Source organism: Empidonax traillii, unplaced genomic scaffold (genome assembly GCF_003031625.1).
Source record: "Empidonax traillii isolate 1590-97213 ecotype Southwest subspecies unplaced genomic scaffold, ASM303162v1 scaffold141:size962631, whole genome shotgun sequence".
In the NCBI taxonomy this organism is placed as follows: domain Eukaryota; kingdom Metazoa; phylum Chordata; class Aves; order Passeriformes; family Tyrannidae; genus Empidonax; species Empidonax traillii.
The window spans coordinates 841,718-863,302 of NW_020955334.1; the positions used below are offsets into that span (position 1 = coordinate 841,718).

General features: G+C 38.9%; 1 protein-coding gene across 2 annotated transcripts in view; it reads right to left on the reverse strand.

The window, feature by feature from the left end:
- The window catches only part of DZIP1 (DAZ interacting zinc finger protein 1), a 38,027-nt gene extending 17,195 nt beyond the window's left edge, over nt 1-20,832 (reverse strand). For both annotated transcript variants that reach the window (XM_027884263.1, XM_027884261.1), the window contains exons 1-11: nt 20,754-20,832; nt 19,295-19,364; nt 18,733-19,227; nt 14,114-14,198; nt 12,825-12,949; nt 8,609-8,770; nt 7,811-7,948; nt 6,688-6,750; nt 5,325-5,465; nt 3,667-3,715; nt 2,665-2,724 (exon numbers count right to left, since the gene is read on the reverse strand). In XM_027884263.1, the coding sequence (XP_027740064.1) occupies nt 2,665-2,724; nt 3,667-3,715; nt 5,325-5,465; nt 6,688-6,750; nt 7,811-7,948; nt 8,609-8,770; nt 12,825-12,949; nt 14,114-14,198; nt 18,733-19,227; nt 19,295-19,297 (1,321 nt within the window). In that variant the 5' untranslated portion in view covers nt 19,298-19,364; nt 20,754-20,832. The remainder of the gene's footprint in view (nt 1-2,664; nt 2,725-3,666; nt 3,716-5,324; nt 5,466-6,687; nt 6,751-7,810; nt 7,949-8,608; nt 8,771-12,824; nt 12,950-14,113; nt 14,199-18,732; nt 19,228-19,294; nt 19,365-20,753) is intronic.
- Nucleotides 20,833-21,585: the final 753 nt, after the last annotated feature.

Here is a 21,585-nt window from a genome sequence, read left to right on the forward strand (position 1 = left end):
CAAAGAGCAATTCAGATACTAGTTCAGCTGAACCAAACTCTGAGGGTGCTCCTTTTCTCTTTTTACTGTCTAGGAAGAGTAAGTACTTTGACTAAATTTTCCTCAGATGCTTCAGCTACGTCCCTAGCGATAGGTAGGCCTTGGTCCAAGACTGAGACATAGGTTTTAATGGACAATCTAATTAGGAGCTTTGCTTTTTAACTATTGTCTTCAATCCCACCTAATATTGACCTACCAAAGTTTAAATGTTGAACAAGTACCAACATTTCAAGTGTAATACAGGAGCCAAGGCCTAATTTTAGAATACTATTTAAAAAAAGAAAACATTATTAATCTGTTCACTTTTTGTGAGACTGAAGTAATCTTTGAAAGTAAGACCTAAGTTACATCTGCACAAAACCTACAGCTAGCTCAGAAATGGACAGATGAATGGTATGCCAGGATGGCACTCAAGGCACTCGACTAGCTCTCACAAGAAATCAGGAACATTAACACAAAAACACCAGGCTAGCACAGCTATTCTACTGCTTTACACCTAAGGTATCTCATCTGGGTATCTTTTCATACCACAGATTTAAGATGTGCAGAACAAATATTAGGATGCAAAAAGCTCTGGAGCAGCTCTGAAAAGTGTACTGAAGTTCACATCACAGAGCCTTTTCCAGAATTTATTTTCTTTCACACAGAAAAAAAAAAGAAGGAAGATATTCCATATGCAGGCAATTGTTCAGTAGGAAAAGTACAGCTCTTGTGATTTCCAAGATGATCTCTGCTGAAGAAATTTGTCTATAGAAGTTGCCAGGAAATGGTTTCATTTTCATGACAGCATGAAATTGAGCTATCCTAATTCAGTATGTAAGTCAATCTCAATTTGTTGAGGTGCCCTAACAGTTTTGGGTAAGACACTGTAACTTCTGCTAACCTTTACATCCAGAAATTAGGTTAGGCAAGTTTAAAGAAAATCCAGAAGGGGAGAAAGGGGACAGAGAGAGAGACCTGCAGAGATAAATAAAATAATAATCAGCAAAGGAACCTGAAAGGAACACCTTCTTTGAGGTTTCATAATAAACTGATGGTGAATCTTTTGCATATCAATGGCAGGAACAGCATTTTCTATCTTGAGAAGTTTCACAAGACGTCACAAACTTCATATTTGGAGCAGCAAGAAATCACGAAAGATCTGAATGAGCTGATTTAAATTGTCAGAGTATAGAAAGTATTAATGTTCACAGGACTGTTTTCGTCCTCAGTACAAATGAAAGTAAATGCACTAAGAAAGTATTGCTTGATAAACTTGGTGGGTAAGTCCTGAGCAGCAATTATCTTCATGAAACTTGTTTTTTAAATTCAGAGCAATAGCTAAGCTACATCCTGCGAGATCTCTTAATGAGAATCAGCACTACTGTGTTGGTGCAATGAGGCTGGTTTGAATGAAAAAGAATTGGATTGTTTAAAATGCTTTAACTAATTCTCTATACTTAATATATCATTACTTTTGTCCACAGAACATTTCATCCATATAGTTTAACTTAAAAAGCTTCAAGCAATGAACTACTAACCTTGCATAGCTTAAAAAGGAATCTCGGCATTATTCAAATAATGTTACCATATAATTATTAGCAATAATATAATCTATTTTCCCTTGCTGAGTAATTCTCGTCACAACAAGTATTTTGAAATCGGCACTACGTCAGTTTTTCATTCCTCATCAAGTTATTGAAAGCTTGATGTATAATGACCCTTCTCCCCATAGGCCTTTTCAGAACTTTTTGTATTTGTTGAAAAAGAACAATTCTCTACGTTTTTCATAGACAAATTTCATTTAGTCTCCCTTTGACATTGGTTTTAAAACTAAGACGATTAATAAGAAAACCTTTTATTTAATTATAATTCAAATTAATAAACTGTTTTTAAACATTTTATTTGTTCAAGATTCTTCATTACTTTTCTACTTAAAATGAAAATAAAGAATTAATTGATTGCAGGATATTGGTATGCTAACAGTACTCTCCACTACTTTGCATACTGATTAAAAAAAGAAAACTATTTTCACAAAGTATAAAACAATATAAATATAAATCCTTCTCTCCATTCTAAATGATACTACATTGTCACAACTATAACAAGCACAACAAAATACATAAATAATGACCTACATGTAAGCACAGATATACTCTGGAAGAACTAGGACAGGATAACTGTCTAGTTTGGTCTTCTGTATTTTTACTCCTTGCCATTTGAAGTTACATGGAAAATACAGTATTTCAAGACTTCTAAATAAACATCTCCACATTTTCCATATACAAATTCCTGTAGATGCATATACCTATCCAGTATATGCAAATATCAGATAAGCATATTTTCCATTAGAAAACATTTTTTTTTTTTTGTCAGAAAGTTTCATCTACCTTAATGTGCTTCAATATTATACACATGCCAGGAAATATTCTCAAATTATTTTAATTTGTTTTTCATTTATTCTTTGCAACAATGCATCCTTTTAATTACTTCACAGGAATTCTCAATGCTGACACACTGCAAAGCAATTCAAATTAATTTTTTTCAATATAACTGCTGTTAGAACTATGATTTGACAAGCAACATATCTGAGAAGAGAGTCTTAGATTTGAAAGTACTGGATCTGGACCTATCAAAAAATCTTACCTTGCATGGTAGCTGGTAGACTTGGTTTAGGTTCTTCAAGACGCTCTACAGGAGTGTTCACTAAAATAGCATAATAGTAAAAAATAATGGATTTCTATTACAGCAAACGGTAACAGACAAATGCAGATTCTTAAATGTAGCAATATTCAATCATATTTATAAATTAGATAATATTTGGCTTTAACGGTGGAAAAAAAACAAACCACCAAAAATTTGCAAGTACAAACTAGTCCTTCACAACATTTAAGTACATCTCTATATATGCTTAAAATTCTTAATGCTTCTAGAATCAGGAGAAGATACTAATAACCAAATCATCACTGAACTAGAGCGTGATCTGCTCTTTGTCACAAACTAAACCAGCTCCCTGCTGTTTGACTCAGTTCAAGCCAATGCTCTGCTAATATAGCAAAGCAATCCCAAACTGGGATTAGAATTAATTCAGATGTCATTATCTATTGCAATAAACTTATTTCAAGTCACTGCAACTGCAGCATCAACTATATGGGTGTGTGTGGTGCAGGACAACATCCTAAAACACTATTATCAGGTTTAGCTATTTGTAATGGACTTCAGATGCTAAACCATTGCACAGACAAAAATATCAGAGTTCTTAACATTCTTGGAACATCTGTGTCTGAACTAACAAGTTTTGTCTAGTCTTTCAGTATTTTCCCATTTCTGAGGTCTGCAGCCTAAGGACAGTCAAGCACAAAAAAACCCCAACCAATTAAAATTATAATGCAAAGCCGAAAGTATTTTACACAATAAAAATAAAGTTGCTCTATTTTACATTTCTTCACTATTCAAGTGATCAACTTTGTACATTTGAAGTCCTTACAGCTAGAAAACATGATCTTTGTAAGTCATGGCATGGGAACAGGTAGGTACCTTGTAAAACACAGTTGATGTCTTTATTTTTTTAATGAATTGTGACATTTGTTATAGCCAAGTTGCAGAAATCAGAAACAAACTTTGGTTTTTTTTACAGTTTGTACTTACCATCATATGTTTTAATGCTTGGACCTGACCTTGTGGACAGTTCTTTTATCTAAAAGAGAAAACACAGATACATGAATAGCTACAAATGTCAAGGATCAACACCTAGAATGAACATGTAGCATAAAATACCTAGTCTGAGTACTATTCCATAATAGAAATTATTGGTTATGATCCGAGGAGAAAAATACTACTTCTGTGGAACTCTATTCTACTGTCCAATATATATTTCAATTATGCTTGATGAATGGAGTGTTTAATTACACATTGATTTTAAATGCATGAACAGTTCTCCTTTCTGCTCTACAGTTTTGTATATTTGACACCCCAAGACAAGCACTGAACTGAGAGAGCAGGGGTAACATGCTGGCTGTAATTCAACCTAAAGAATACAGGAAATTGATGAATCCTGTATCATTAAAACAACGTTCTGCATTCCAATTCCCCAAACAGAAGCAAAACCCAAACCATACACAGACACAGTCAATGTCAGCTAGAGATGGCACAAGATACTGGACCCTGGTCCTCTTCTATTTATCAGTTTGATTACTGACAGTAGTGCCTCAATTCATTGCCCATTGAGTTTGTATTCTACAAAAGCGTTAGCTAATTCTCAAGCCCTTCCAGTTTCCGGGAATTAAAATGTAGGTCTTCACAGCTGTACTTCACAAACACTGAACTTGGACCCCTCTCAACCCATTATACATTTGTGGTCATACTGTTATCTTTTAAAAGGTCACTTTACTTCAAGAAATTCATCCAGGATTAAGTCTTCTGTTGCTCCAGCTATCAAATTTATTAAGGTGGAGATGTAAAAGCTATTATTTGTCTTTCATCCCTTAAGCATTTACATATAGGTTTAACATTAAACTCAAGAAAAAGGTGTAAAATCAGATGTTGATCTGTAAAGAATGCACCATCTAACAGAGGAATAGGTTGTAAGGGCCACATAATCATGCCAAAGTATAAATTCCAGACCATCCAGATCTTCATCCACCAATCATCCCCAAAAATATATAGTTATGTTTCAACAAGAGCTTATTTGAAGAAAAATAATTCATTTCCAAACATAAAATCATAGACTATCTCAGGCTGGATGGGACCCATAAGGAACAAGACCAATTCCCTGCTCCTTGCAGGACTACCTACAACTTAGGCAATATGCCTAATAACATCATCCAAATGCTCCTTGGTTGGACTCTGATAGTGCTGTGATTACTTCCTTGGGGAGCCTGTTCCAGTGAACAATGACCCTACTGGTGAAAAACCTTTTCCCAAGGGCCAGTCTGAACTTCCCCTGGCACAGCTTCATTCCATTTCCTCATATCCTATCACCCAAGAGAACAGCACTTCCCTCTCCACTGACCCCCTTGAGAAAACTGTACTGTGATGAGGTCACCTCTCTGCCTTCTCTATTTGTTTTATTAAATGTGTTTTAACTCCTGGTTTACATTCCTGTGTCCCTTTTCTAGATCTGTTCTTATTTATCAACAATCCATTTCCAAAATTTATCAATATAATTTCCAAACCACTACAGCAGAACTATTACAAATTGCGAATATTAAATATGCAACCAGAGATATATCAAAGACCAAATGATAGTAAAATGTTTCTCTGTATCCTGCGCTCTTTGAAACATAAGAGTGCTTCACAAAACAGACCTCCTTCTTCTGAGTAATAACCAGATCATTCTGCTGCTGAAGCCTCTGCTCCAATTCTTCTATCTTCCTCTTGTAAAAGGTGTTATTTTTATTCAGGTCTTCTCTCGCTGATGATTTAAGTGTCTCAATCTGTGACAGTAGCTAGAAAGCAATTAGAAGAAAAGCAACTTCCTCTTAACATTACAGAAAATATTTTAATATTATAAAGTTTAAACAAGCAAGTGTCATGCTTAGATATTTTTAACTTTTTTTTTTCAACAAAAAATTAATGTCTTCTGTGATTTCACTGGGACTTGCATGTATTACAGAAGAGTTGTCTGGATCACTTTTTATTTAAACAAGGAAGACTATCTAAATCTCAATACAAAGAAAGGGACATACAAACATATAACTGAGATTGCTTCAAAATAAGATTGCAGGAAAAAGCATACAATTCTATAAAAATGTTTTAGTTGTAAATAGTGTCAAATAGTGATATTTTAAGGAGCTGAGATGTGAAGTGGCATAATAAACCTAATATATTAACTCTGAATGTGAAAGAATGGAATCAGTATTTAGGTGCACCATCCCAAAAGAAATACTTACATTACTCCTCCCTTATTCTATTCTTGCATTGTATGTGGGTGTATCATTAACTACATCCTTTTTGGGGAATGTTCCATGGTTCCTCCCCACTGTTTTCTTGCCAGAGGAGGAGAAGCAGTGGCCAGACCACTATGATCTGTTCAGTTCTTACATGGTCACGTAGATGAAAGGAAAATGAAAGGAAAAGAAGCAAGAGAAACAAAGCAGCAAAGAGATTAAAAAGAAATGCAGACATAAAAAAAAATAAAAAATCTGAGGAATAAAGCTTTGTATAGTCAAATATATAAACTGAAGCAAAATAAAATGCCATGGTGTTTTTTCCTGGAAAAGCTGAACAGATTCTATGTTAGAAAGCTCCAACAGAAAAAGCAGTAGAGAAGTGACAGAAACAAGAAAAAAAAAGACTGAGACATATGCCATAGGTCCATGGTAGCAGCAGGTACAGGGCAGATGAAAGCTACGCGTTGGCAAGTCATATGTCAACTATCCAGCCTATCCACTTAACACTGAAACACAGTATAATGCAGCTGTAAGCTCTTCAAAAGAGAGAGACAGTTTCAGGTTTCTGTCAGATTCTGAAATGATAAACTCAATTTCAACCCTGGCCTTAATTAAAAGATCAAGATCCTACCATAACAGAAACACAGAGATAATAAATACACTTTTATGAACTCTCGATATCTAACAGATGTACTGTAACATATCGAGAACTACTGAAAGGGTAAGAAAAAAAGAAAAATATCTTCTTTTAGTGTAAGTGGTTTGCTGTGCCTCTTACCAGGGATTTTTCTGTCTCATGGTCACGATGAAGGGCTTGCATCCTAGACGTCCACTTTCTTTCCTGCACAGAGGAAATCAATATTAATTCCTATTAAGAACATATTAACACTCTGTTTGATATATGCAGCTTTATTTCTTGCTAATAACACATTACTAATTAGTTCAATTTATGCAGCTTTTTTTCTAAATAAAGCACAGATACAAAAAGATTATTACTGATGATATGAAATTTGAGTAGTCTAGTATTTAAGGCCCAGTACAGTCATCAGCAGGTTTTATATATCTGAGTGTGGTTTTCTTACCAAGCACTCTAAAAAATATGTATTTTCTGATTGATTCTTATATGCAGTCACCGTGAGTGAAAAATACACAAGCATTTTGATACAACTCTGTGTATTAAGAGTATTAAGAGTTAAGTGTATTAACACTAAGAGGTGGACTTCCCCCCTAGATAAAGTCATTTCAAGCACTCATTAACAACATATTTTGTGTGACAGTGGCAAAAAAATCAAAATTGACAAACGAGTTTTAGAGTGAAACAAATCTTCTTTGAGGAAATAAAAAACAAACACAAAGTAAAACTGAGTTTTCCACATCTTTGAGTAGAACTGATTAAACTTACAGATGCTACCAGCAGTATACAAAGACCTTCACATCCCAAAACCCAAGAAATATAAAATGCATGTGTCAAAAAAAACCAAAAAACCCCTAGGCTGACAAATCCTGTTAGAAAGTTTCTTAACTTTTTTTTCATCTTGGGAAATGGAATATTCCTATTTTTCAGTAAGTGGCCTCACAGATCAGCAGACATAAATTCTTTATTAAAGCCTTCTGGAACTGAAACCCAATCATACTTGGCAAAGCTAGATATAGTTAATCATAAAGAATAAGAGAATATCAATAAATAAATAACAATTACCTTATTTATAAAGGATAAAGAAAACAAATCCTTGATTGACATTACAGTATTAAATAGTATTAAATGTTTAAAATCAGCTATTTTTGGCATTGAGAAGAATGAAAATTTTACTTACGGATTTCAAATCCTACTCAACGGATGTACAAAAATAGAAAGAACACAAGTAGCCTGTCAAAAGCAACACATTAAGTTACAATGTTACCTGTTCATCCAGAAGTTTAACCACTTTGTGATGATCCTGGGAACTCGGAGGTTTCTCCTCTGTAAAATCATGGCTGTCTCTCAGTGTTCCTAAATTGGATTTTTGTTGCATGTTGGACTTTTGTAACTCTAACAGTTGCTAAAAGGAGGGTAGAAGAATAAAAAATTTACGTTAAACACAACTATGCAGAGATTGCATCAGATACTTTTCCCATTCCCCATGAGTTCAGCATTTACCAAATTTCATGTAATTATTAATATCTACATCTCAGATAAATATGACTTGTAAAGCTACAAAATATAAGCTGCTCTGGTAACACCATGTGTATTTGTTTTCTGACCCACCTATAGTTTTATGATTCTCTTTCCAGTGAGCATTTCCTAAGCATGTATTGAAAACAAATCCTACTGTTGTGACTATAATGCAGAAGTTAGCCTCTTCTATGCTAGTTATAAGGACATTAACATAAAGATACTTAACAGATAGCAATCATAACAATATCTGCTAATATATAAACAGACATTCCGAGGTTGAGGAGTAAGGAAAAACTGCCTTAGTTGCTGAAGGTATCACTTATTTGTCAAAACTAAGCTATTAAAAAAAAAAAAACCAAACTGAAATTACGTTAATAAAGTATCAGTATACAAAGATACAACTATGGCTATCATTAAACCATTATTTTAGAGTTTTGTACAAGAGCTTCACCATGACCACATCACATTTCAAATTTGTGAAGTTCACTGCCATCTGCTGTAAGGGATTCATGCCTTAAAATGTCAGAAAATTGAAATAGCTTACATTTTCTAAGGTTGAATTTTTTGAATATAACTCCTTAAGCTCTTTCATAAACATCTCTTTCATTTTGTCTATTTCATGAGCCAATCTCTCTCGTTCCTCCTCTTTCCATTTCTGAAATGATTGTAGAATTTCTTCTTCTTTTGATTTTTGCTGTTCACATTCCTGAAATTTTAAAAAAACCACATTATTTGTCATTTTTTCTCACATGCAACATGAATTCAAGCACCCAAACTACGTGTGCAAAGCAGGCACTTTCAATGGGCAATACTGTGACATCAAAAAACATAAAACCCCACCAGTTTCTGAAGAATTCTAGGGTTGCAAACTATGAATTTTGCTAACAAAACAAGTATGCTTCAAGGAAGTTTTGGTAGTTTGTTATTTTCCACTGAATAAAACACAAACAACCTTACTTGGTCATATCAAAGATGCATCTAGTTCAGCATCCTGTTTCTCACAGAGGCCTTAAGTGCACAGGTAGGAAACGTTAATATTGAGGCAAGCAAACAACGCTTTTCAGCTCAGAGGACTTTTTCAGTCTGATACAATTTTGTAAACTTCAGTAACTTAGTAACGTCCAATCCATTTCTCCTCATAAACTTTTGCAGTCCTCCCTCGTGGCCCTATCAGCTTTCGGCAACTGCAACATCTTTTGCCAATGAGCTGCATGAAGAGCCAAATACTTTTCATATTGTTGTTTGAATCTGTCTCCTGCTAGGTTCACTTGATTAAGTCCTGAACTGGAAAACAGAGTGAATGATGGGCTGTTATTCACTCTTTGTAACTCATGACATACAGGTATCAGTATCTCACCCTCCATCTTCATCCAGCTGTTGTCTCTTTTTCAGACTGGCAACTCTCAGCATGCTCAGTCATTCTAATTACCGAATTATCTTCTTTGTAGCCCATCTCCATAACTCTTATAGTTCTATCCTACCCTTTTTTGAGACGAAGGGACTAGACTCACACACAGTGTTTAGGCTGTGGCTTGCACAGTGATTTTCCGAATATTTGATTTTCTTTGCTGGCTGTTACTAACTGCTGGGCTAGCATTTCCCTAGAACTGTGTATAACAACCTTAATATTTTGTCCTTCAGTAAGTGCACTCAGCTGAGAACCCATCATTTTTTAGATGAAGTTAGAATTGTTTTTTTCTCATGCACATTGACCTCACTTTATCTGTTAAATTACTTCAACATTCCATTACCTAGTGATGCATTTTTATATAGTTCTCAACTTGTTTAAAGTCCTGCATTTCACTGCCCAGGATATACCTAGTTTTTAAGAATGACCTATATCCATTTGTGATGGATCACAGCATTCACTCTGAATTTGTTCTCCAACTATAACATGCAATCATTGAATGAGATCTGTATACTTTCACCTCAAAGGAGTAGAAGGAACCAAGAATAAGAAGTATGGCTATTTTTATACAAATTCCCCTCCAGTACTAGTTGTCCTAAAAAAACCCACATGATTTTCTGCTCTTTCAATCAAAAGACAGCAACATGACACCTGAATTGACAGTGGATGTCAGTCATGGCAGCCAAACTGTAACCAGTCACACGTCACATTTCTATCTTCCCTGACACCCTAGAAAAACAGAGAAGTTTTGAAAGCTTCTTGTTGTGTAACACTGCAGACTGTAGCTTCAGGACATTTCAGGTAGTCCTCTTGCAGTTAGAAGTCTCAGCTAAGACAACTGACTTCAAAACAGGCCCCTAAGGCACCAAAAAATCTACAGTGCACTGTTATGAATATTCCAAGTTCCCTCTCATAAACAAAACAATGCTTAGGGGCAGTAGAAATATTTTATGGATGTGCTTCTCAAAAGTTAGGCACAGAATGAATGAGTAGAATACTTTGCCCATGTCCACATAGGGCCAAGGCCCATTATTCTAACAGTGTTCCTAAGTGAAATTCTACCAGCTTTTGATTTGGTCCTTCAGTACTTTTGAAAATGGAAAAAAAAAAAAAAAAAAAAAAAAAAAAAAAAAAAAAAAAAAAAAAAAAAAAAAAAAAAAAAAAAAAAAAAAAAAAAAAAAAAAAAAAAAAAAAAAAAAAAGGAAGCTAAACAGTCCTAAGAAGGAGGGAACACGAGGACTGAAGAAAGAAGAGTCTGAAGCTACGCTCAGAGAAATAAACACTGCATGTTTTACAAAAGATGAGGGTTTCCTATGAAAATAAGGAAGAAAATAATCATCAATCACAGAAAACCAGGTTGAAAGGGACCTCAACAATACAGTCTAGACAAGATGGCTCAGCAACCTGTCTAGCTGAAACTTGAAAGCATCCAATGTGGGGAAATCCAGCACTTCTCTGGGGAGATTACTCTAATGGCTGATTGTTCTCACTGGGAGAAAACTGTACTCATGTCCAATCAAAATCTCCACATAAGTAACTTGTACCCATTAGCACTCATTTTTCCATGAGGCTCCCTGAAATGGGAGTCTCCATCTCCCTTGTAGCCACTGTTCAAGTACTGGAATGTGGTGATACAATCTCCCTTAAAACTTCCTTTCTAAAGGCTAAACACATCCATTTCTTTCAGCCTTTCTCTACATGACAGGCTTTCCAGTCCTCTGATCACTTCTGTGGCCATTCTCTGCATCTTTCCAGCCTGCCCACATCTTTTTTTATATAGTGGGACCAAAACTGAACGCAGGTTTCATAATGTAATGATAGCGCTGTTTTGTTTATTCCCTTTTAATTCAAAATCATAGAATTATAGAATGTTTTGGGTTGAAAGGGACCTCAAAGATAATCAGTTCAAATCCCCACTGGGCAAGGACACCTTTCACAAGACCAGGTTGCTCAAAATCCCATTCAACCTGGCCTTGGAACATTTCCAGGGATGGCAGATCTACAGCTTTCCTGGGCAGTCTGTTCCAGTGTCTCACCACCCTCATAGCAAAGAATTCCTTCCTAATATCTAATCTAAGCCTATTCCCAGTTTAAAGACATTTCCCCTTGCCCTATCACTACACACCCTGACGCAAAGTTCCTCTCCAGATTTCCTGTAGACAGGCCCCCTTTAGGTACTGGAAGGCTGCTTTAAGGTCTCTCCTTCTATTCTCCAGGATGAACAACCCCAGCTCTCTGAGCCTGCCTTCATATGAGAGGTGCTCCAGCCCTCTGATTGTTCCTTTCAAAATGTAATAGTTGGTTTCATGCTTGAAGGTCCTCAAACTCCATTAGAAAAGCTACTCAGGAGTTTTGAGGTTCTCACAGGTTATGCTAACAACCACAAAACACTGTTTTTGAACACAATAAAGGGCAAACTGAAATGCAAACATCAGCATTTAACACAATCATGAAATGTATCTTGTCTCTTACAAGAATTTGCTTCTCAAACTGAAGCCCAAAGCCCCTTTCTCAAAAAAATTTCACTGCTATTTCTAAAGCAAATTATCTGATTGTGTTTACTTAAACAGAAATGAAAACTGTGAGATGATCTGAAATTATAAAGCTTTAAAAGAATCTTTAAGTTACTTGTTTATTTTTTTCTCTTTAGGAGCCAGTAAGCAACCCCACAAGATTCAGTACCATCCGAAATAAAGTGTTGTATGAGAAAACAAACAGATAATTACTGCTTTCAAATCATTCTGTTTTATTTACAATAGCAAGGCTACTATAGCTAAGCAATAGCTAAGACTACTTTCAGCTTTGGCTTTCTGGTCAGCCAAATCCTAAGGATTTTAAGATCAACATGCAAGTTCCAGATTGCTTTGTTTTTTTCTGAGTCTCTCTCTTCCTTGAGCTGCTTTACATCTCTGTTGGACAATAAAGTTCTTCACAGCAAAGAACAAATTCTACTCAGTTTATAAAGTCACATGTAAAATCACAGTAATTTCTAAGAAACACTTAATAATCACAAAATGTCATCATGTCAAAAACAGCTTATATTTCACCATACTAAGGTAATTTTATCTGCTTTAATTTTATCTGCTTCAGTAACAGGCCTCACATATTATGAACTGGCAAGTGCTAATGGAAGTGCTGTTCAATGTATTAATTTAAAAAAAACCAACAAAAGTAAGGAGAAAGTCAATGGTCAAAATTGTGGGAGGCAAGGGAGGGCAATGGTTCAGTGCCCAAACACCATCACTGCTTGACAGGGAAGATACATTTTTGTTCTGGTCCAGTTACAAAATGAGTGAACATAGTCCAAAGTACTAATTCTTTTGAGACATTCACATACGTTAGTACACATTACCTTAGACAACCTGACAATGTCAGCCTGTTGTTCAGATTCTAACTGGGACTTGGTGAGCTTCAACTGCTCCTTCAGTTTTTCAATCTCATCCTGCAATTTTTCGGTGTTTGCTTTCCTCTTCTGCTCTGTTTGAAAGAAACACAGATTTAAAAAAGCTTTGTTGCCATTTCTGGAACTGCGATACTTACTGCAAATATATTTCTAGTGTTTCAGTAATATCTTCATTAAGTGTAACTTTACTGGACCATTTTCCCTTCCACTAGCATCATTCTCCAAAGATGCTTTTAAATACTTATGTTCTCTGAACTGCTAACTCATCCTCAAATACTTGTATTACTGACATGTGAAATAGTTTATGAAATATTTACATGAAAAAGTATTCTATAATCTAATTTCAAAGGAATCTAAGCAACGCAGTTCAATAAAAAGGATGTACAAAGGACAAAGTGAACCTCAGTTACTCAATTCTGCTAGGTTTAATTTATTCTAAATAACTTTCGTAAGGAGCCCACTTGGAATACAACTAATTATTTATGCAAAAAGAGCTGGAGGAGTATCACTGTAACAAAAAAAAATGTTAAAATAAGCAAAAATAACAATCTTCAATCTTGAAACATGTTATTAATTTACCGAGGCTTTACTAGCCCATCATCTGGGAATCTGAGCCCAATGCGGAATATTATTTCAGAAATAATTGCATTGGATATTTCCCTCATAGAGTCATTTCAAGGCTAATCCTTTTATACGACAATTACTTCAACTGTTTCTGCAGCATTTTCCACTGCTGTTTCTATCAACTGTAAGGTGCACAAGAGCTTCTTTCTTCTTCCAGTATATTCACACTTCCTCAGGTGCTTTTCTCAGACCCCTGTCATTGTTGCTGCTGTTTTATTTGCCTGACAAGCTACAGTTCAGACCTCTCTAGGTTCTCCACACTTTTTCTCCTCCCAAATGTTTCCTATCTGATTTCTAATCACTGCCACCATTTTTAGTCCTTAGCAATAAATCACAAGCATGCAGCCTAAAGGAAGGAGAGAATTTAGAAACTAATGAAATAAATTTTGAGAGCATTGTTTTCAAATTATTTTCCAGAGACCGAAACATGTTGCCCAGTACAATTTGTCTGTCAGTGTTGTTTGCATTCATACAAACTGTGAGCAGCCACCTAAAAATGAAAACTGAAAACTATTCTTCCAAGTTACAAAAAATCATGGACTGCACATCCTCACTATATTTATGCTTTTCTGAACTACTTCTCTTATTTTTTTTGGCAACATTAAAGTACATACCAATCTCAGACTCTCCTGGATGGCGCCTTTGAATGTGACTTTGTAAAAAGGCATAGGTCATAAAAGCCTTTTCACAAAACTGACACTAAAAAAAGAAAACAGTTAAAAACATATTAGTAACAGTAAAATATAGTGGGTAAAGTTTCTAACAGATTATTACATTTTGTACATATGTCAAAAGACAGTAACTTTAATAAATTCCATATCATAAGAATAAGGACTAAAATTCTCATGGTGCCCAACTGTAAGGTTAGTGGTATCTAAAGTCTTATAGTGATGGTCACGAGCAAGAATCTCATTGTGCTAGGCACTGTACAAACTCTGAACAAACGGACTCTCGCCAAGCAAGTTCAAATTCAGATACAAACCCTAGACAAGGATTCATATATGTAAGTAGAGAACTATGAGGAAAAAGTAAGACAACACTATTCAGCAAAATACAGACACCAGCCAAATAGCAGCTCAGGTGTTCTTAAGATTCCTGTAATACAACAAAGTAGATCACCACCCAGCTGGAATAAACCAAATAAAGATGGATTTGAGTATACATAAATGAGTTGTAAAATGGCAATACTCAAAGGACCATAGATATGCAAAAAACTCAAGACACTTAAATGAAGGGAAGGTAACCATACACGATTTTGTAAGAAAAGGTACATAGCTACATTAGTGTGCTACCCAGCATCCTTCTGAAGCACAAAGCTGTTTCAATTACTCTTTCTATAGTTAACTTACTAGTTTTGAATTTAAATTTTAAGTAAAATTTAGATCCTACCCTTTTTAAAATGTCTTTTTTGTTCACCTTCAAAGTGCTTTCCACTAATGTTCAGAATATTTCAAATACATGGGTAGTATAAGGACAGAAGATGCATCTAAACACTTTGTAACATACTTGTTAAGACTATGAATGAGGGCCCCTTTTCACTTTAGGTAAGGTTGTTCATTATCTCTTTCTCATACCTTTTTTCAAAGAAATATATTTTAACAAACCACAGATACTCAGGTGAGCCCTTTTCCTTATCAGTGTGATTTGACTGCAGAGACTAATTTAACAGATTCAAGACCTTGTCACCATTATCAGCGCTGGAAGATGGATCCAGGGAAGTATATACCTGTTACTCAGTACCTGGCAAGGTTATGGCACAGATCATCCTGAGTACGACCACACAACACAAATGACCAAGGAATCAGGCCCACCCAGCACGGGTTTAGGAAAGGTAGGCCCTGTCTGACCAACCTGATCTTTTATGGCCAGGATGGCATGCAGTCACTAGTGGTGTTCCCCAGGGCTCGGTTCTGGGGCCAATCCTGTTTATTATCTTTACTATTGATTTGGATAAGGGGATCAAGTGCACCCTCAGTAAATTCATGGACACCACCAAGTTGGGCAAGAATGTTGATGGAGGGTAGGATCCTGCAGAGGCATCTAGATAGGATGCATCAATGGGCTGAGGCCAACTGCATGAGGTTCAACAAGACCAAGTGCTGGGTCCTGCACCTGGCTCACAATAACCCCCACACAGCCCCATAGGCTGGGGGAAGAGTGGCTGAAAAATTGCTCAGCAGAGAATGACCTGGAAGTGCTGGTTGACAGCTGATGAACATGAGCCAGCAGTGTGCCCAGGTGGCCAAGAAGGCCAGTGGCATCCTGGCCTGTGTCAGGAACAGTGTGACCAGTAGAACCAGGGCAGCGATTATCCCCTTGTACTTGGCACTGGTGAGGCCACACTTTGGATCCTGTGTTCAGTTCTGGGTCCCTCACTACAAGAAAGACATTGGGGTGCTGGAGTGAGTCTAGAGAAAGGCAATGGAGCTGGTGAGGGGTCTGAGGGGTAAGTCCTATGAGAAGCAGCTGAGGGACCTGGTGTTGTTTAGCCTGGAGAAAAAATGGCTCAGGGGAGAACTTAACACTCTCTATAATTTCCTGAAAGGAGGTTGCAGCCAGGTGGGGGTCGGCCTCTTCTCCCAGGCAACTAGAGAAAGGACAAGAGAGAGGATTTATACTCAGGCTGTGCCAGGAAAGGTTCAGGTTGGACATCAGGAGGAATTTCTTCCTGAAAAGGGTTGTTAAATATTACAACGGACTGCCCAGGGAGGTGGCAGAGCCACCATCCTTGGAGGTGTTCAAGAAATGAGTGGACATCACACTTCGTGCTATGGTCTAGTTGACAAGTGTTGATCAGACAAAGACTGGACTTGAAGATCTCAGAGGTCTTTTCCAAACTAAATGATTTTGTGATTCAGTGAAATTCCTGAATTTCATATAATACTTAAAATGCTGCTACTGGTAGTCAGGTATCCTATAAAATACACCCTTCAGCAAATACTAAAACCAGGAAGTGCTTTAAGACATATTTTGTTGGACAAATGCAAACAAGTCCTAATGTGGAACCAAAGTAAAGTGACATAGTATGGCAGCATTATTGCCGACCAAGAAGGAGCTTACAGTGTAACAGATTGCACAAGATTTATGGAATGAAATTGACTGTGAAATAATGTTATCCATTCAAGCAAAAACTTATGTCAGTTTGACTTGCTGGTTGTGAAAGAAAGCTTTTACTGCAAGAGTCGGGATAAACACAGGGAATATTTAAGTTTTGAATTATGCAACACTTTTCTTGCAACTACTTTTTACAGGGTTAGCCACAATGTGCACTTTATGCCTACGCTGTACATGAGAATATAAGATTTCTTAGCAAAGTATCAAAAAAGTGAAAAATGTTATTTAAAATTAAATTTGTATTACTCAGATGAAGGTATTGACCAAGAAGTCTTAAATTTATGACTTGTAAGTACCGGTACCATTTTATAGTAGCATTTCATGGTTAAACTTATAGTGGTGGTAGATTAAAGGCATTACATCTGAATTCCACAGCAGGGTTACATTAGCTATAAAGAGCACCTCCACTAAAAAAGGAAAGTAACTATTTACAAGCTTATTTACAAAACACCCAAGACTTTGAGGGGATGGAATCTGAACTACCCTCTCAGGAACACCAGTAAAATCCCCATTATCTGACACTGCAGATCAGCCGAGATCAAGGCACAGATAAATATTACACAACTATTGTTTACTGATCACACTGCTACCCTGCATTTACAAACACTAGGAAGAGTTTATTTCAGGTCTGGCATTCGCACTCAGAATGCTGAAAACACCATAGGAACTTCAAGTATTCAATTGCTCCCTGAACTCACTTTTCCTAAGTGAACCTAAATAACTTCTAGAGACAAGAAATTACTAGCAGAGAGGAAAGAAAGTGTGTGGGGGTAACGGGGAAGAAGTTTACTTTATATGAAATTAAATTACAAATGGGAAATAGGTTTCCATCTCTGCTTTACTGCAAATGTCACTGAACAGAAGATTAGTGATGAGACAAGTTCACTACCATGTTTTCCAGCTTTCACAGGGACATACTACAAATACTTCAGGAAAACTTGATTATATTTGGCAACCACAGTATGTGAATTATTTCAGTTTACACATAAAATGATGCATGCAATCTGTTTTGTTTTGCGACACAGGAAAAACTGCTCTGTAAGTTGCACAAAGGTTTTTTAAAATAATACCACATCAACAGCTTGTCCTTAAGACTAACACTCAAATGCATGGAGATAAGGTTCCCACTAACCTTGCCATATGTACAGTTCTACTCTTGGGGCATAAGGTATCTTTTCCCTTAGAGAAACACTTGATCCAACTTAGCTGATATCTTACAAAATTAAACTTCACCTATAACTTTAAACACACAGACACAAAGAGCTAGCCTGAAATCACACCAAGTCTGCAGCTAGTGTACTCTTTAGACTTCAGACTACATTTGAAGCTGTAATTTGCTTTCCAGAAACCTGCTGGAAAATGCTAAAACTGAAAAATATTTAAATTGAACTACTGACTTTGTAAGGTCACTGGTCCCGGAAGCTCCAGTGTTTCACCCAGCAAGTGACTGCACCCCACAGGACAAAAATCCCTCCCCAAAAAACAAAGTGCCATGACACTGACAGAACAGCAATGTACTAAGGCTCTTAATGGAGACACTTAAGGAACAGATTGTTGTGGAATCAGGGATGAGCTACATCACTGGAGCTCTTTACCATCATGCCTGAGTCACCTCTGAGTCACACACAAGCAGAAACTTTGTGCATGGAGAACTTCAGTGCAGGAAAGTGACTGTTTGCAGACAGTATGTTACTGCTTAGCATCAGTTCTGATGTATTTGCCCTGTATGTTTTCTGACCATGCAGCTGACAGACAACAAAAAACAGCAACAGATGTTAGTAACATGTCTGTCACAGGTTTTGCATGTGTGTGTATCTGGTGCTTGAGATGCACCAAAAGTGAACCCAAGAATAAAGATCACTTGTTAGTAAAAAGAGGATTTTTTAAAGATAACATATTGCAAACGTCTGTGATACCAGCCAAACACCCGCGAAACACGGAGGGGAAACAAGTGCAAGCCATGCACTTCCTTTTGTAAGGTCACTGATCCCAGAAGCTCCAGTCTTTCACCCAGCAAGTGACTGCACCCCAGCAGAGTGGGGCCACTCTGCCATTCGCCCCAGCAGGCTCAGAGTTGGCAAGGCGTGGGTGACTGGGCCACCAGGCCCTCTCCTCTCACCTGGTGGTAGTTGGCTCGGGCCTCCAGCATCATCTGCTGGGTGCTGATCATCTTCTTCCTCCGCCGGCACTCCTCCTTGAGCCCCTGGATCTCCTGCAAGCGCTGGGCCACTTCCTTGCCCAGCTGGTCGCGCTGGGCCTGCGCCTCTCGCAGGGCCTCCTCCAGGCTGCCGAGCTGGGCGCTGAGGTACTCCTGGGAGTGCAGCAGGTACTCGGTGCAGAGCTGCGCCAGGCGCAGCAGCTTCAGCAGCAGCGGGTCGGCGGGGCCCTGGCAGTGCGGGCAGCGCTCCCGCTCGGCGCTGCAGAAGGTGACGTGCTCCAGGTGCACCTGCAGGGCCGCCACGTCCCCCTCCCGCGACACCCGCTCCACGTCCACGGCGCTCAGCCGCCGCCAGTCCGGGGCCTCGTGCCGCGCGCGGAACTGGAAGGCCGGGAACGCCGCCGGCGCCGCGCCGGGCCCCGCGGCCGGGGGGTGGTACGTGCGCTGCGAGAAAGGCTGCGGAGAGAGAACAGGGATCAGCCCGGGCCGGCACCCCCGCCCCGCCGCCCGCACCGGCGCTCACCATGTCCGCGCTCTGTCCCTCGGGCTCCGCTCGGCGCCGGCGTCCTCCGCGTCGCTATGGCAGCCCCGGCCTGCGGGAGAGGCGGCAGTGACGCCGGGATGTGCCGCCGCTCCCCTCCCCTCCCCGGCACGGCGCTGCGGCTCCCTGCTCCGCACAAATCCCGTCCCCTTCCCCCTCCCGGCATCCTCCTCCCCAGCCTCCTGGCAATGCCCCCGCTCAGCAGCCTCCTTCCTCTCTCCCGCGGGTCCCGGTGCTCATCCTGTCCCGAGCACCATACGCTCGCACCAGTGCATCCTTGACCATCTTCACACACTACTCGCATCAACAAACATCCTCGGCTACGCTGTTACCCTTAACGCTTAACACAGCTACATAGCATATGCTTTCTCTCTCCACATTCCCTTTACTTCTGTGAAATATGTACGTACTGCGCTATAGACACATTTCACTGCATCAGTGTGCCTCCCCACCCAACATGCCTCCTCCATGCTGCTACTGACTCATAAACCTTTTTCACTCCACCCCAACGTTACAGTTCCCTATCCCTGTGCTATCCTATGCCCTTCTCCAGCCTTGCCTACTCCTCTGTCTCCCAGATGTGATGATACCCATCACTTCCGCACCATCAGCATACATACGTATGACATTTCTCTGTTCATCTGCTTCATGCTGCTGCACCCTCACATGCCTCAGCTGGTTGCTCCATGCAATCTCTCCGATGCAACTCCATACCCCTCCCAATGCCCACACACCAACCTCCTGCCAAGTTCTTTCAAACACCTTCCTCACCCTAACACAGTCACACCCCCTCTGCATGCCACTTCCACATGCTCTCCTCACTCATCACACCAACACACCTCTCTCTGCCTGGTATCACCACATACCAGACCACCTCTTGCAACCATTTAACACTACAGCCTCACTACATCTGCCTGCCATTCATCCTCACTCTACTGATCCCAAACACTTCAGCCCCATGAAGCACCTCATGGCTTGCATACATCACCTACTTCACCATTTACACCCAAATACTTTCCCTCAAGGCAACCAACAACTGTTGCTTATATCCCTACCCCACCACAATTCCCAGTACTCCCCAGCTCAGTGTTCCCGTTGCTTCAAACAGGTGCTTCAGTGTTCCCAAGCAGGAGCATCCTTCTCCGTCGTTATACAAAATTACCCTATCCCCTCACTCATCCTCACCACTCTTCTCAAAAAGCCTGCTCTTTCTGTTACCATTTCTTAATATTTCAGTCACCTATGCTACCTCTGACTTCCCACCATGTTCCACATTTATACCTCCCTAACTTTTCAGTCCCTTTCACGCACACTTAAGTTTCTCATCCTCCTAGTCATTCCTAGACACATACCATTCCAAGAACATTCACACAATATGTATCTGATCATATTTCTGATCATCATTCCATAGGTTCCTCTACATCATGCATCATAGACTCACAGAGATGTTCTCAAGGGACTTCTGTTGATCATCATCCCGTTCAGATTTCTGCCAGTCACTAGTTCACATCACCTGTGGCATTTAAGATGAACAAACAGTCAAAGATCTTTCCAGACAACCTGTTGAATGGCTGTGCTCTCCTGATGAAAGCGATGTTGTTATATGTACTAATACAAGGACCCTCACAAATTACCAGCTCTTAGTTTCACATAAGTTTGTATGTTGGTTTTTGTGCCAAAAAGCTTGTTTGCTTTTCCCACATATATGAATTGATACAACAAAATACACTTGGCCTCATTTAATTCCCTCATTTTAGCAGACAAACAACAGGAAAGGAAAAGGAAAAAAGGAAAAAGGAAAAGTTATTTCAGTTGGAAGGGACCTATGATGATCGTATAGTCCAGCTGCCTGACACTTCAGGGCAGACCAAAAGTTAAAGCATGTTCTTCAAGGGCATTGTCCAAATGCCTCTTAAACACTGACAGGCTTGGGGCATCGACTCTAGGAAGCCTGTTCCAGGGTTTGACCACCCTCTCAGTAAAGAAATGCTTCCTAGTATCCATTCTCAGCCTCCCCGGCACAGCTCTGAACCATTCCTGCACATCCTATCCCTGAATCCCAGGGAGAATTGATCACTCTTCACTCCCCTCCAAAGGAAGCTGTAAAGAGCAACTCTCAGCCTCCTTTTCTCAAAACAGGACAAGGCCAGAGTCCTCAGTCACTCCTCATAGGACTGGCTTCTAAGCCTTAAACTGGCTTTGCTGCCCTGTCCTGGTCACATTCAAGGACCTCCCATGTGGGGCCTAGAACTGCACTGTTTCTGCTTTAAGAA